This window comes from Pangasianodon hypophthalmus, chromosome 7 (assembly GCF_027358585.1).
Source record: "Pangasianodon hypophthalmus isolate fPanHyp1 chromosome 7, fPanHyp1.pri, whole genome shotgun sequence".
Lineage (NCBI taxonomy): Eukaryota > Metazoa > Chordata > Actinopteri > Siluriformes > Pangasiidae > Pangasianodon > Pangasianodon hypophthalmus.
The window spans coordinates 9,543,279-9,559,060 of record NC_069716.1 but is presented as its reverse complement, the minus strand read 5'-3'; the positions used below and the strand labels follow the sequence as shown (position 1 = coordinate 9,559,060).

Here is a 15,782-nt window from a genome sequence, read left to right as displayed (position 1 = left end):
AGTCGTTTAGTGTAATCATCAACAAGTCTCTGACACTTCATTTGAGGAATCCTGGCCCATTCTTCTTTGGCGAATCTCTCAAGTTCCTCCAGATTCGATGGTTTTCTGGCATGGAAATTTTTCTTTAGGTCATCCCACATATTTTCTATTGGATTTAAGTCAGGGCTTTGTGCAGGCCATTCTATGACATTCACCTTGTTCGTCTGGAGATAGTTCTTCACTAAGAGAGATGTATGTTTAGGATCGTTGTCATGTTGGAAGATGAAGCGACGACTCAGACCTAGTTTCACTGCTGACTGCTTAAGGATTTCTTTCAAAATATCCACATATTTTTCTTTATTCATGATCCCCTCCACCTTGACAAGATTTCCAGTTCCAGATGCACTGAAGCATCCCCACAGCATAATACTCCCACCACCGTGTTTCACTGTGGGGACGGTGTTCTTTGGGTTGAATGCCTCTCCCTTTTTTCTCCAAACGTAAGCAGTGTCTCTGTGGCCAAAGAGCTCTAGTCTAGTCTCATCAGACCATAAGACACGCTTCCAGTATGAATAATCTTTCTCCAGGTTGTCCTGAGCATACTTAAGTCTGGCTTGAAGGTGTCTTTTCTTCAACAGTGGAGTTTTTCTTGGTCTGCAACCTCGCAGTTCATTCCTGTGCAGAGCTCTAGTGATGGTCTTCTTAGAGACTATGATTCCTGATGTGGCCAAGTCATTCGCCAGTGTCTTGGCAGTTGTTCTGGGGTCTTTAGACACATCTCTCACTAGTTTTCTTTCCAGTGTCTTTGAAATCTTTCGCTTCCTACCTCTGCCAGGCTTGTTCTGCACTGTGTGGCTTTCTTTGAATTTCCGGATTATACCTCTCACTCCGGTTCTTGAGACTTGGAAACGCTTGGATAGCTTTGTATATCCTTCTCCTGTTTTATGTGCATCAATAATTCTTTGTCTCAAGTCCAAACTGATTTCCTTTGTTTTTGGCATGTTGCTTTCTCAAATGACAGCCCAATGACCCATACTGAGGCTTTTATACCTTAATTTAACTTAATTGTTGAGTGAGATCACCTGTTTCACCTGATCACCTTTACGCACATCACCTGTGAAGGTAAAGGACTTAATAAATGGTCATTTCTTATAGGGGGCTAATAATAATGTCCCTGGTCATTTTAGCTTTTTCTTACATAACAGTGTTTTGGTGTGCAAATATAAATATTTTGGTCCTTCTAACGAAAAATAGTATGTTCAGAAATGCTGTGTTAAAAATTCCTTGCTCTGTTAAATAGGTACTTGGGAATATCTTGAGGAAACTTAAAATTTCATAGGGGGGCTAATAATTTTGTCCTCAACTGTATATATAGGAATTCCTGACAGTGTGTTAGATGGAATCATACTCAGCAAACAATTTATAAAATATCTGGGTGGTTATAAGGTTGTGTTGCACTGTAACAGCTGAGAAGCTAATGGTCCAGCTGATCCAAAACACGAAGCCAAAACACTGATCCAACTGTGGGCCAATGATCACACATGGGCACATATAATCAAAATACAACAGAAACATATTCAAAAAAGTTTGTTTTGAAAGATGATCACAGCCTAAACCTGGGTTGAAACACAAATCTGGGTTGAAAAGACAGCAAAGGCAATAAAGGTGATCATTTGAGTAATTGTACCTAAGAACTGCTGTTGTAATCATAAAGACCTTCCTATGCTTATCCCAGGACTCGTATTAACAATATTCTCGTACTAAATCTCCTTTAAACACACTTGACTTTATACTACACAGATGTAAAAGAATAACAATTTAAAATCCCACTATCCAGTGTCGCCCAGAAGAGGATGGGTTCCTTTTTGAGTCTGCTTCCTCTCAAGTTTTCTACCTCAGGTTGTCTCAGGAAGATTTTCCTTGACACTGTCACTCCTGTCTTGTTCATTTGGGATGTAAATGTACATCTGGATTTCTTCTTTGTATCTATTGTTAAAAATGCTACACAATAAAAAAATTAAACTGGACCTGAATTGAATGACTAATAATGTATTCAATATTACATGTAGCTCAAGGTGAAATGTAGGAAGAAAACACTGTATTAACTGAATGGAGTTGACCTTCCATGTCATCAGCGAATGATGTGTCAAATGTTACAAAGACTACTGCTTTTAGTTCTTGATCAGTTACATTCTCTGTGTAAACATAACATGAACAGTGCCACATAGCTCTCGAACACTGTTGAGCACTGCTCATGGATAATGTCCCCTTTGTCCTTATGAATCAATAGGATCTTAAAAGCAAAACTCTTGAGCTTAGAAAGCCAGTAGATATAAGCCACTGGAATCCGCCCTTTTATTCATTAACACTGGGCTAAAACCAAAAAACTTGTTTCTTTCTGTCAGACCATGGGATGTACTCAATTTTATTCTTTTAGGCAATAGAATGTCCGCCATGTTCTCGACAATTCACTGTCTAATGTAACAGTTTTAGTTGTTATGTATTGGAATCGACTTTGCATGTTCGTCCAGAATCCTCAGCTGTTCCAACAGCCGATTGCTCCTCTTTCTGCCAAGCTGTGGAGCAGAGTATCACAGGGAGTTGACAGAAGCTCACTAATTGGTTCTGACACTGGAGGGTGAGAGGGAAGTAGCATCACATATTTTTGCTTGCTCTCAAATATCTGAAACATTTAAGAGGGTACATACAAAAAAAAAACTAAATAGGTTTTTGAGACAGTTGTTATTTTTATAATATGCACACCAGTGTATGTTCTACAACTGTGTTTCAATATTTTTACAATCTCTGGGCAGCCATAAATCAGCATATGGGGTTATCCTGACATTTGGCAATAGGTTACTATGTCCTGAACCTTACATTGCCAACATTATCTATGCTAGACACACAGTAAGGTGAACAACCTAAACCTTGTTTCACTGTTAGGATTTCTAACTAAATACCCTCTCTAATGCCACACATGCTCAAAAATAAACATGGTTGGTTTATTAAAGTGGTCTGGACCCAGGCTGGTGGTGGCATCCCCAGACATTTGCAATTTGTAGTCAGTCTCCAATCCCCAGTCCAGGTTTGGTTTCTGCCAGTAGCTCTGTGAATAAATGACCACATGCCTGCCTGTTTTGAATTGGCAGGATGAAGGTCCTGGCTTGTATGCTTGTATTCAGAGAAGCAAGTTTCTCTTCCATTGATTTGAAAAGGGCCAAAAAATGAAGCATGTCAAGACAACTGACAGGCTTTGAAAGCCTTATAATATGAGTATTCACAAACCTTACCCCATCTTCCTATGTTGAAATATTTACAAATATGAATACATTCTGAGGATGTCAGCAGGAAGTCTACAGCTGGTACAAATTAAAATATCATGCTGGCAATTTCCCAATAACTTCGCACCACAGAAGTGAAGTGAAAGCCGCAGTGAACTAACACAATTTTCTTTTCTGACATTTCCAGTGTCTCACCCGTTCTCTCATCCGACACTACACAAACCAAAGCACTTAAATTCCAGGGGTGTAGAGAACGTACTATGTGTGAGCAAGCAACTACCAGCATTTGTTAAAGCAGCTGTCAGTCTGGTCCTTAATGGCCCCTGGCATTTGTGAATGGTGGCGAAAGATCAATTTATCCACACCAGATTTAGGTAATGAGCGCCGAGTAACTGCAGTATGATTCATCGCTGTTCCCTGGAAAAAAAGGCTCTGATCCAGAGTTCAATGGTGCCGTTTTTCACTTGGTCAGAGTGAGGACTTGCTCCAGTACTTATCTTTGTGACTATGACAGTGGGGTCGGCTCAGCTCTTAGGTTCAAATCCCTCAGCTGGAATGGAGTAGGGGGCTGCTCATGATAAACTTAAGCCTGACAGGCTTACAGATATGGCGTAGAGACGCTACCTGCACTGGAGCATGTCACTGTATGCCAAGTGAACAAGGGAGCCAGTGAGCTAAGACTAGAGACTAATGCCACAATTAGATAAATCCAGGCAGGAGAAAGTGGAATGTCATGGGGTCTGCACTACCTCAAAGCATTTTAAATTTCTGTTCTTCATTTAACAAAAGAACAATAGCCATAATCATCCTGAAAAGACACAAAGCTAAGACTTTGTCTTTGGGCTGATAGATGGCGAAGAGTTAAACGCTAATGGGGTCAGAAGAAAAATGAAGAACAGTACCAGATATCAGATTTTTCTAATCAGAGTAACATTTTTTTTTTTTTTTGCCTTACCGGTCTGGTCCAGTGCATTGGTCTGCACTGAATTCAAAGCCGGCACAAGGAGACCGGTCTCCTTTAGGACATCCATCAATGAGAGAGGGCGTCACTCCGCTTGTGCATCATCTCCACTGTCCTACCTGAAGAGAGATGCAAACGGGACAGATCATTTTCTTAGTGAACATGTCCTTTGGCCACTGTGACAGCTGCATCTACATAAGCTATTGGTAAAGGGAAAAAAGAGTTTATTTTTCACTATGCTGACCTGTGCAGTGATTTAACTCAGTTTCCTCTGTGTCAAGCACCTGAGTCATTCACAGTATTAACTTAAGTTTGTAAATAGCTGCAGATACCATCACCAAGGTAACACAATGAAACATGTTCCACTCAATTTCAACTTGACATTATAGTTGTTAAACCCAGCAACCTTGGCATGTAAATATAGATTTCAATTTATTATAAATAAAGTAGTTGGGTGCATTCGCCTCCTAATGTGATGAATTAACATGCAGTGAAGGATCATGTGAACCATGGAGCTGAATTTCAGTTATACTAGGTGAAAGCAAAATGAGATTTCCAAGTAGAACTCTAGCCATTATATATAAAAAAGATAGGTCATATATTACACAATAAGCAAAAGGAAGGTTAAAAAAAAAAAGGAGATGAAGAGATTGTCCTTATAGAAAAAAATGAACGTGAGCAGAAGTTTATGAGTGGGGAAGTCAGCCACGGGGCTGAAATAATACAGTTTGCAGTGTGCATTGTGTGTGCTGTCAGTGAAGGCTGCCTAAAGCGGTGGAGAGCAAGAGAGGCCCTCTGCAGTCGTGCAGTCATGCACACAATGTATTAAATGTCAGTTGAGGGATGTTGATTGCATGAAATAGCATCCCTCTGGCGTTTGCATTCAGCTGAAGAATAAACCAACATCCAACAATGTGCCCATGGCCCCCTAGCACAGGAAATCCTTCCATAATTGGCTTTGTGTTAAGCCGGCCTGTCACTCAACTTTTTTTAATGTTGTGTTTATTTAACCTTTACTTAACTAGGATAGCCAATTAAGAACAAACTCATTTGAATGAATTAGTTATAAAACCAGTGCCTTGCCCTTCCTGCAGCAACCTTTAAAATGGCCAATTTGCTACTAATTTATTAGACATGAATTTCCCGGCAGTTATAAATGCCAAATCTTTTTCAAAAGGTTTGTTTGGGGCAAAATATATCTGCAAAGTAATTCAGTTTGATAATAAAACCATGACATCAAATAGATGCTTATCTATACGACAAAAGTTGAATATAGCAAAAGTCAATTGTGGGACCTCATTTCCATCTCCAGGTAGAACAATAGATGAGACATGGTGTGGGCGCGAGTGGGCAATTCCTCGGCACACGGAGTCTCACTGGGTCAGTGAGTAATTACCATGTTGCGTGTGGTAAGCCTCGTCTTTGGGCAGAAAGTCAATTAGGCTGTTTTACATTTGTATTGCTTCTAGACAGGAAGTATACACTTAGGGATATTCACTAAGAGAGACAAACAGCAGAGAAATACAACAAAGCTGCTTTCTCGACTTACAGAACGAGAGTGAATGTAGTGTTGTTGATGACAACAGCAGGAATCACAGAGACGGTGTTTTTGTTTATTTTTGGCACATCAAGACATATTTTTTGTGCCAAGTCTGAAATAATGTGCGCAGCAATACCAATATATATTTTTTTTGACTGTTCTTAGACGTTATATTTGGGGATGCATTAAAACCAACATCCGAGACTATGTGATACTACGTGACTTTAGGCTAATGTATATTGTCGCTCTAATAAGCTGACAACACGAAATGACAGCGATGTGCATATATTTCACGATTAATAACGGTAATCCAAGCAAGGAGACCACAAACTGTGCTCCATTGAAAATTTCAGAGGAAGTATTACAATATAAATAATGTGATAAAACATCTTAGGGTGTTTAGCTTAGAGCATGAGGGCGGCTAACGGAGTGCACGGAGCAGTATAGCCGAGCGTGATCATCAAAAACGAGTGCAAGGTGCCGTGAATTGCACGCACCCAAAGGTATTTGTGAGCATGAAGCATTGAAATAAGCATGCAGAGAAACTGTCAGGTGTGAGAGCACTTCGGTTTTGTGAGCACTGAGACATGCAGGAATTCCTTTTGCCAAGAAGAACTTTGCTTATGAGTCAAGGTGCATATTACAGCATCCTGCACTCATTTTTAATGATATTGCTCTCTGACACTGCTCTGTGTGCTCAGGCTGCTTGCCCTCGCACTTAAAGATTCTGTTTAAACGCCATAACATCTTAAACATAAACTAAATGCATTTATGTACTTGGTTGATGCATTGCACACTGTCCATGAATTGCTATTTTAATTTTAAACATGCTGAGACTGACCTCTAATGACTAAATGAGAAATATTGTTAGGAGATGTTTGACCAGCATCATCCAGAAATGGATGACAAGGAGCATGCACAGGTTGAATTAAAGGGATGATGGCTGATCGTGTGATAGTGCAGGAGAGTTTGCCTTAAACGCAAAGCTAACAGGCCCGGACAGCACTGTGATTCATTCAAGTGGGCCCTGAACTCATTATCTACAAAGCCTGCCATTTAGACATCTAGGCGCGTGAAACCCGCTCAGCCCTTCACTTCCACGTCCATAATTACCATCCCGGCTTCTTGTTCATTCATAGCTTTGCTCATGTGACGAATAGTGTTTGAGTGTCCCTGTCATTATGTATATACACATCTACAGTAGCACCAGCAGAGATGCAGCATGAGAGAAAAGACAGGAAGAAGAAGATTATCAATCTATAAGTAAGGCTATAGGAAACATACAACACTGACACAGATTATACTATATATTAGGTATGCATAAAAGATGTATGAAATATGTATATCCTACATACACAGGCTTATCATTATGAATTTTCATTTTTCAGAGCCATGATGCTCTGATACCGTGATTTGAAATAGAACTACTCTGTGTATGCTTTAGTGAGCAGAAAATCTTTTCTACCTGGCTTAACAGTGCAGTGAGGTTTAATTGCCATAATAAAACAAGTGAATGGTTGTTGTAGGAACTTGTGTTACTTTCTCAGTTCTAAAGAATGCAAATCTTGGTGGGGAGAAAATCTCATAAAGATAGACTATCTGACAGATGTGGGGATATTTGGTTGGTTGGAACCGCTTTTTGAAACAAAACCTGTGGGTTTCACTTCAATAAAAAAGAGCCAAATTTAGGTGTAGGCATAGCATAGTTGTATTTCCAGAAGCTAGTATTTTTTAGTATTTTGTCCTCTTTCCTTATTTTTCTGTTATGTAGTTACTGGTTTTGATGTATGTCTGTCTGCTCTTGACTTTGACTTTGCCCTTGTTTATACTTTTTGGCTATACCTTTGATTTTCTAAAAAACCTATAAATAAAGACTCTTCAGGTTTCCTGCATTACAGAAGGCCATGGCATGGATGCCGCCAATCTTTACAAGCAGTGTCACCTTGATTAGAGTGACCTTCCCTTCATCCACCACTCTCTCTTCCAACAGCCCCACTGGCCCCTTTAATTCAAAAGCTGCTCTGGGAAGCGTCATTTTCAAAGGGTACCTTCTTTTCAAAAGGGATTCTGGGGACTGGACCCTAACACAGGAAACAAACTTTGAGTGGCAAGTCATGTAAAGTCAAATTCAGTCAGATGAACATCTGGTTTGGGCTCTTTCTTCCTTGCCACATCAGGATCTATTCATTGATCCAAAGCTAAAGAGCAAGCTAGTAACATGTTGTGTCAATCTGCTGCCCTGTCTACTCATGTGTCTCAGCTCTGGTCACTCTGGCCCTCTACAATGTCTGCATCATCACCATCTACTGAGAACCCTGCTTCACTAACTACTCCAAAGAGCTCCCAAGGACAGTCTGACTAGCTGCTATGCTAAAACCCTCACCAGCATCTGATCCACCCCAGGAAAAGAAATCTGAGGAACACACACTGGAGCTCCAAGACCTTGTTTCAGAGGTAAATAAACCAATATCATCACTATCCCTATTACAATTGCTATTTCCATTGGTGTCCTGATACTGTTGTTGTCTCTGTTAGTGGCTGTCCCCTTGTCCCCATATGGATATTTGATTTAAAAATCCCTAAATAAAGATGTTGTGATTATGTCCAACCTCCTCTGGTTCATTACAGATCACTTCTTATGTAGCAATCCTTAAGAAACACAGGACAACATATGTAATAATAATGACATTAATTTTTTTCATACACTAGAGAATCTCATTACAAATTATGCATTACAAAAGTAACTTACTTTCCATAAGCATCATGTAGCAGGGACAAAAGCATGGAGTAATTAGAGGCCCTTTATTTTTGTCATTTTATGGTAAGTAAATAACCCCAAACATTGGCAAAAATCTCAAAAAGTTTAAACAAAAAACAAATATTTAAAACTGATGAAATGCAGTGTGGCTAATGAGCACAGAATCTCCTCCCTGTTTTCTGTTTATTTTTAGGATTGAGGGAATTTTGGGTCATCAAGCTACAGCAAGATGCCACCAAGAAAAATGCAAGCCGAATATCTCCCGAGCTCTACTGTTACTTCTCCAAGCTCAGCCTCCAAATTTGCATCATTAAAGTCTATTTAGTTTCAAGTGTGGTCTGATTTGTACCTAACTATCAGAAGCTGGAAATGGCCACACAACATGCTTTAACAGTGTATTGAAAATGCAACGTTATACATTTTAAGGTGGTTCCCAAACAGTTCCACAATATGAATGCTCTGTCCACATTATTATTATTTCTCATAGCTGAAATATTAATTATTTTCATTTCATTTTACATTAATTTAAAACTCAGAGAAACAAAGAAAACCTTACAAAATAACACCATAGCCCCTTATTATCCTTTACATGTACAAAGTCTACAACAACAATGTAAAATGCCTGATCTAAAATTACAATATATGGACAAAAGTATGTGGACACCTTACCATCACACCCATATGTGCTTGTTGAACATCCTATTCCAGATTTAGTCCCCCTATGCTGTTATATTAACCTCCATTCTTCTGGGAGGGCTTTCCACTTGATTTTGGAGTGTGGCTGTGGGGATTTGCTTATTCAGCCACAAACGCATCAGTGAGGTTAGGCACTGATGTCAGGTGAGAAGGCCTGGGGCACAGTCAGCATTCCAGGTCATCCCAAAGGTGTTCAGTGGGGTTGAAGTCAGGGCTCCTTGCAGGCCCCTCAAGTTCTTCCACACCAACCTCAGCAAACCATGTCTTCATGGACCTGGCTTTGTGCACTGTCATGCTGGAACATGTCTGGGCCCCTTAGTTCCAATGAAGGGAAAGTGTAATCCTACAGCATACAAAGACATTCTATACAATTGTTTGCTTCCACCTTTGTGGCAACAGTTTGGAGAAGGCCAGCATATGGATGCGATGGTCAGGTGTCCACAAACTTTTGGCCATATAGTGTATGTTATGAAAGGGATGTCAAACATACAACATAATCTGGCCCACCGAATGAATTTAGAATTTGTGATCTAAATTAAAATCATCCTGTGGACTATACTTGAATTCAAAGTTTTAAAAAAAATAGCTAGTCTCTGTTATTCCACTAGAGGGCAAAATAGAGCAATAAACGTCATTTCATTAGCAAACAGAAAATTTGACTCAGTAGTCATGACTCTTTTTTTAAAAAAAAAAAAATTGATTAACTATATTGAATGCATATTATTATCCCAATTCAAGTGTGATGAATACTTATTCAAACAACTGTGTATGCAGTCCCCTCCAAAAGTATCTGACCAGCAAGGCCAGTTCTATTGTTTTTGCTATACACTGAAGACATCTGGGTTTGAGATACAATGAATAAGAGATGATAGATCAGAATTTCAGGTTTTCCTGATATTTACATCTAGATGTGTTAAACAACTTAGAACTTGGCACCTTTTTTGTACCTACCCATTTTCAAGTGATCAGAAATATTGGAACATGTGAAAACAGGTGTTTCTTGTTGCCCAGGTCTGCCCTGTTATATTCATTCTTTAAGCAATTAATAGCTCTGAATGTCTACTCTTGGTTTGAGCCCTGGGTTTCACATGTGAAGACTGCATTTGTTGTTAAAAAGGATAAACCAACATGAAGACCAGAGAGCTGTCTATGGGAGAAAAGCAAGCAATTTTAAAGCTGAGAAAAGAGGGAAGATTGATCAGAGCCAATGCACAAGCATTGGAATTGGAATGTCCTATAAAAGAATAATCTTTTCAGCATGGCAGAGGTAGTGTCATGGCTTGGGCTTGCATGGCTGCTTCTGGAACAGTCTCATGATTGTAGCAGCAGAATGAATTAGAAGTCTGTAGAAACATTCTGTCTGCCAATTTACAGAGAAATGCATCCAGTCTAATTGGGAGGAACTTCATCATGTAGCAAGACAATGACCCAAAACACACTGCCAACACAACAAAGCACTTCATCAGGGGAAAAAAGGCAGAAGGTTTTAGACTGGCCAAGTCACTCGCCAGACCTTAACCCAATTGAGCATGCATTTTACCTCCTGAAGAGGAGACTGAACGGAGAAACCCCCAAATGAAACAACTGAAAGAAGCTGTGGTACAAGCCGGGAAAGGCATCACAATAGAAGAATGCAATAGACTGTGATGTCAGTGGATCTCCAGCTTGATGCAGTTATTGCAACCAAGGGATATGCAACCAAATATTAAGTGTTATTTACTTTAATTTAATTTATTTTAATTTAATCTGTTCCTATAGTATTGATCACCTAAAAATTGTGTGGTCTCCCACCAAAGGGGCCATGTTCTAAGTTGTTTAACACACCTACATGTAAATATCACTAAATAAAAGCTGAAATTCTGATCAAATATTTTTATCTTTATATCTTTTGATCTTAAATCCAAATGTCTTCAGTGTATAGCAAAAAAAAAAACCAAACCTGGTCTTACTGTTCCAATACTTCTGGAGGGTAAGATTTATCAAAATTGGGCAAGATTAGGTCTCTAATGGTTAAATATGTAGAGTTGATGAAGATTTGAATTCTTTTTTTACTCCTTGAGACCCATTCCCACCCATGTACACAAAGCTCCGCCCCCAGAACCTATGGTGGTTCAACAAGAGTTAGCAGGCTAATTAGAGATAGCATTCACAAGGACTGTCATGACATCTCTTTCAAGCGTATTTGGACATTCAGTTGCTTTAAAGCTGAGTTACAACTCTGTAAACACGCGATACTCAGCTCATAATGATTTAAGAGGATGTTCATGAGTGCAATCCTTTTTTTTTTTGTAATGGAAAACGTATATCTGCTTGATTTGTTATGCAAAGCCAGACAGTCAACAATTAAAACCGTTATACAGATTGCGTTTACAGACGTGCTCAGGAGCAATGTTGCTAATTCTGCGTCCAGCTTCATCCCATTCACTAGTAATAAATTACTCCAAGCACTGGAAAGGCACTGTCAGTGTTTATTCTATAAATGCTATACTGCATTTCTTGACGTTAAGGTTTTTCGAAGAATAGAGTGATTTTATTTATCAGGAAAGATACCTGGCTGCACTGGTGGCTTGCTGATTTGAGACTCAGATGGGGGCAGAGTGAAGGGGCATTGGGGCAGTGTTTATAAAATGACTGAGAAAAGGTTCATCCATAAACATTAACAAGCCTTCCTGACCATAATGCAGTTTTCCAAACAGTTTTTCTCAGCCATGTAATTCACTAGGGTTGAGGCCATGGCATAAAACATTATTTTTTATCATGTTCTACATATTTTTCCATGATATTTGTACTAGTAAGAAATAAAAAAAACTGACTGTTGTACCTTTAAACTGAATACTTGTACTCTTAATTACATTTCTAAGAAAAAAACATGCTTTTTACTCCTTACATTTTTTATTAGACCTTCAAAGTCCTCTTTACAAAGCTCAAAGGTCTCTTCTTCTCTCATCCAGCCAATGACTGTACACAATACGTCAATCAAATGGGCTCCATTTAGCATTCAAGTTAATCAATTTCAGTTTAGCATTCAAGTTCATCAGTGCAGAAAAGAACTATCAAGAATCGTGGCATTTCATCATCCGCTTTGACCTTGTATTTAGCACTATAGCTGTCTGTGTGTGTCTGAATATGGATAAGCCTCTGCACTGCAGTGTCCTGGCCCTACCTCAGTAAAATGTTTCAATATGCTGGAGTAAACAAAGACTTGGATAAAATGTGGTGTCTCCTTTGCCTCTCTAGAGTGCATGAACTCTAGTCTCATCTAGTCTAAAAAAAAACATACTGACGTAAGTTTCCTTAATTTGCTAACATTAACTGGCTAAAATCAAAGTCAAATCCTGTTTTCTTTTCTAATGCCAGGTAGGCTAGCATCGGTAAATATTGGTTATTAACATGATATTTAACTTCTGATTAATTAATTAGCAAACGAGGTAATCACATATAGAGATATTTTCCACATGAAAATATGACTAACTTAATTTTATTTACTTTTTAATACTTGAGTACATTTAAAAGTAGCAACTTTTTTTTTTTACTTGAGTATATATACATACATACAGTCATATCTATATCTATCTATCTATCTATCTATATATATATATATATATTTATATTTTTTGGGGGGGGGGGGGGGGGGGGTAGATACTTCCACTTTTAACTGAGTTAAAAGATTTTAACATATTTATACAGGTGTTGTGTGTGATAATAAGTTGATAAAAGGAAGGTATTCATCAGGCTATCAAGATCCAAGGAAAAGAAGAAAAGAAGTAAACAGAAGAGAGGAAATATACATTTCAGCGAAGCTGTTAGTTCTTTTTTTCTGAGGTTTCTCAGATAAAAAGATATGGAGTTGGCTTTTATAAAGCTGTTTAAGGCCAGAATCAGGTAGAAAACTGAACCCCAACCTCACCTGCAGGGTGGTTATGTAAACTCTATTTATAGCTGGGTGTTTATTCATTTTAGAATTCAAACTGCTCAGATTTAATTCAAGCCTTACGTATGATTATATATTCCATCCTTATCAAATAAACAAATCCTTAGTTCATATAAACAAAACTTTGAAAGAAATGTATTAAAAACTGAAATAGCATCTGGTGTGTTTGAGCATAAGATATATAATAAATTGTAAAAATGCATAGTGATATCCAAGCGTTATTAAATAACCCGGGTGTGTCATTCATCTGTCCAAGACTCCACGTCCAGGTCTGAAAGACTAATGACCTGATAATCCATTAATAATAATCCATAATGTGTGCCTCTGATTCACATTTACAAATTATATGTTGACACTAAAACCATTACGTACAGTTTAGCATAATTTCCATCTATTTTTGTTGTTATTTATATTACTCTACTTACTATGCTTGCTATAATTATTGATGATACTGACACTGATTTTGATTAATTAACTGCAAAGCAAGTATTTTTCTGGTTAAAAAAGATGAAAAAGGAAACTGTCGGTGGAATTTGTACTCAGTGTTGATGAATAAAAGCGAATATGCGGAACAAATAACAGGTGTAGCACATTTGTCGCCATAGTTTTGTGGGGTAATGTCATATAAAACAGATAAACTTTTCAAAAATAAAGTGTTTTTCTTTCCTTCATGTTTTCAACTATGCATTAACGAATAAATACTTTCAATTAATATAATTTTTAAAAGCCAAAAAAAAAAAAAAAAGATTTATTTGCAATTTATGCAAAAACACAAATTTGCTAAGCTAATTATTATTATTTTTATACAGTATATCAAAATACACTCTCTGGCCACTTTTATAGGAACACCTGTACACCTGATCATTCACGCGATTCTCCAGTCTGCCAGTGGTGTGGTAGCAGTGCAATGCATAAAATCATGCACACACAGGTCAGGAGCTTCAATTAATGTTGACCTCAAACATCAGAATGGGGAAAAGTACGATCTCTGTGACGTTGAGCGTGGCATGGTTGTTGGTGCCAGACGGGCTGGTTTGAGTATTTCAGAAACTGTTGATCTACTGGATTTTTCACACACAAAAATCTCTAGAGTTGTTTTTGTTTTTTGTTGATGAGAGAGGTCTGAGGAGAATTGGCCACACTGGTTCGAGGTGACAGGAAGTCCTATGGTAACACAGTTAAGCACCTTTTACAACAGTGGTGAGCAGAAAAGCATCTCAGAATGCACAACACGTCAAACATTGAGGCGGATGATCTACAACAGCAGAAGATCGCATCATGTTCCTTTCCTGTCACCCAACAGGAATCTGAAGCTACAGTGGGCAAAGGCTCACCGAAACTGGAGTGTCGAGGATTGGAAAAATATTGCTAGGTCTTTTTGTCCAGCTTCTGAGTGCCTCTGCCTGCCATATTTTGTTCCTCAGTCACACACTTTAATTATCAAGATATCTGGCAGAATTTTGCATGGACTATGAATCACATCTTCAGGGTTTGAACACTTGTAAACTAGCTCTTGTCTTAAATCTAACATAAATCCACCATGTCACATATTTAACGTGCGATGACTAAACGGGGATTGTTCACACTGGGCCTCCACCCCACATTCTAATGCAGAACAGGAACTTGAATCTACTGGCGTGCTTATGCTATGATAAATGAAGATCGTTTAATTAAAAAGAACAGGTTCAGCATTTGCTTTGCCATTTTATGTAACTTCACACTTTTGAGAAAGAAATAATTCTGGCAGCCAAACTAGACTCTGCACCAGCCCAGCAAGCTAATAAACCTGAGTTCAACTTGATTCGTTGGTGCTAAAGAAACAAATCTTTTCTATGCGTGTCTGTCATGGTTAATTTGACTCATGTAGTTAAACAGCAGCGTCAGTAAGGCTACATTGTTTGCAGGGTGCACAGGCTTTTGGGAAATGCTAACTGTGGACAGAAGGCGATGGCGCCCACTGACGCAATCTCACCCGACTGGGTGCCTTTTCTTGGAAACGTTGTTGCTGTTAGTGACAGTAATGTGTCATCCTACAACTATTTACACTTCTTAAAGATCACATCCATAATGATGCTGTTTTAAGACAAATGCAAAGCCTTAACAATAACGAACCAAAGCTCCCCCTTCCTTTCCTTGCACCTTCTTCCTGTTTTAATCCTACTAATGCAAAATTCTTCACTGGAGAGTAAAATGCAATCAGTACAAATGGTAAATTCACTGACATTTGCTGTGTTAGGTCTAACTAAACAGTGATGCATCAGGCCAGCACAAATACTAACACAGGAAGCGTGCTCATATTTCTTTTATTCGTCTCCATTGTTTAATGAATAGATATTAGTCTTATTTTAGAAGAATGAAATCTGCAGTCAGTGGTTACATTCAGATGTAATGTGGCTTAGTTATAGAGAGGCATTGCAACCTAATAGAAGTGGTTCAGAGTTGGCAAAAATGAGTTGTGTCATGTAGAAGATAGTACTTGAAACATCACAGACTATTATACACAGGCTATTTAAGCCACAAAGCTGAGTTGTGACACTATTCATCTTTGTACTCAACACGTCAATCCCATTTTTTACAATCAGCACGGGCTGTCAAGCAAAAAGCATTGAGGGCCTTTAGCCTTTTCTGTAGTGCTA

The 15,782-nt window shown here is 38.5% G+C and overlaps 1 protein-coding gene across 3 annotated transcripts in view; it reads right to left on the bottom strand.

The window, feature by feature from the left end:
* Nucleotides 1–15,782, bottom strand: part of nexmifb (neurite extension and migration factor b) — a 59,936-nt gene that overhangs the window by 8,322 nt on the left and 35,832 nt on the right. For 2 of the 3 annotated variants that reach the window (XR_003404366.3, XM_026940778.3), the window contains exon 2: nt 4,216–4,340. The exons of the other annotated variant lie outside the window; for it this stretch is intronic. Coding sequence is in view for 1 of the 2 variants with exons in the window: in XM_026940778.3 (XP_026796579.3) it covers nt 4,216–4,291 (76 nt within the window). In the remaining variant the exon portion in view is untranslated. The remainder of the gene's footprint in view (nt 1–4,215; nt 4,341–15,782) is intronic. 3 annotated transcript variants of the gene reach the window in all.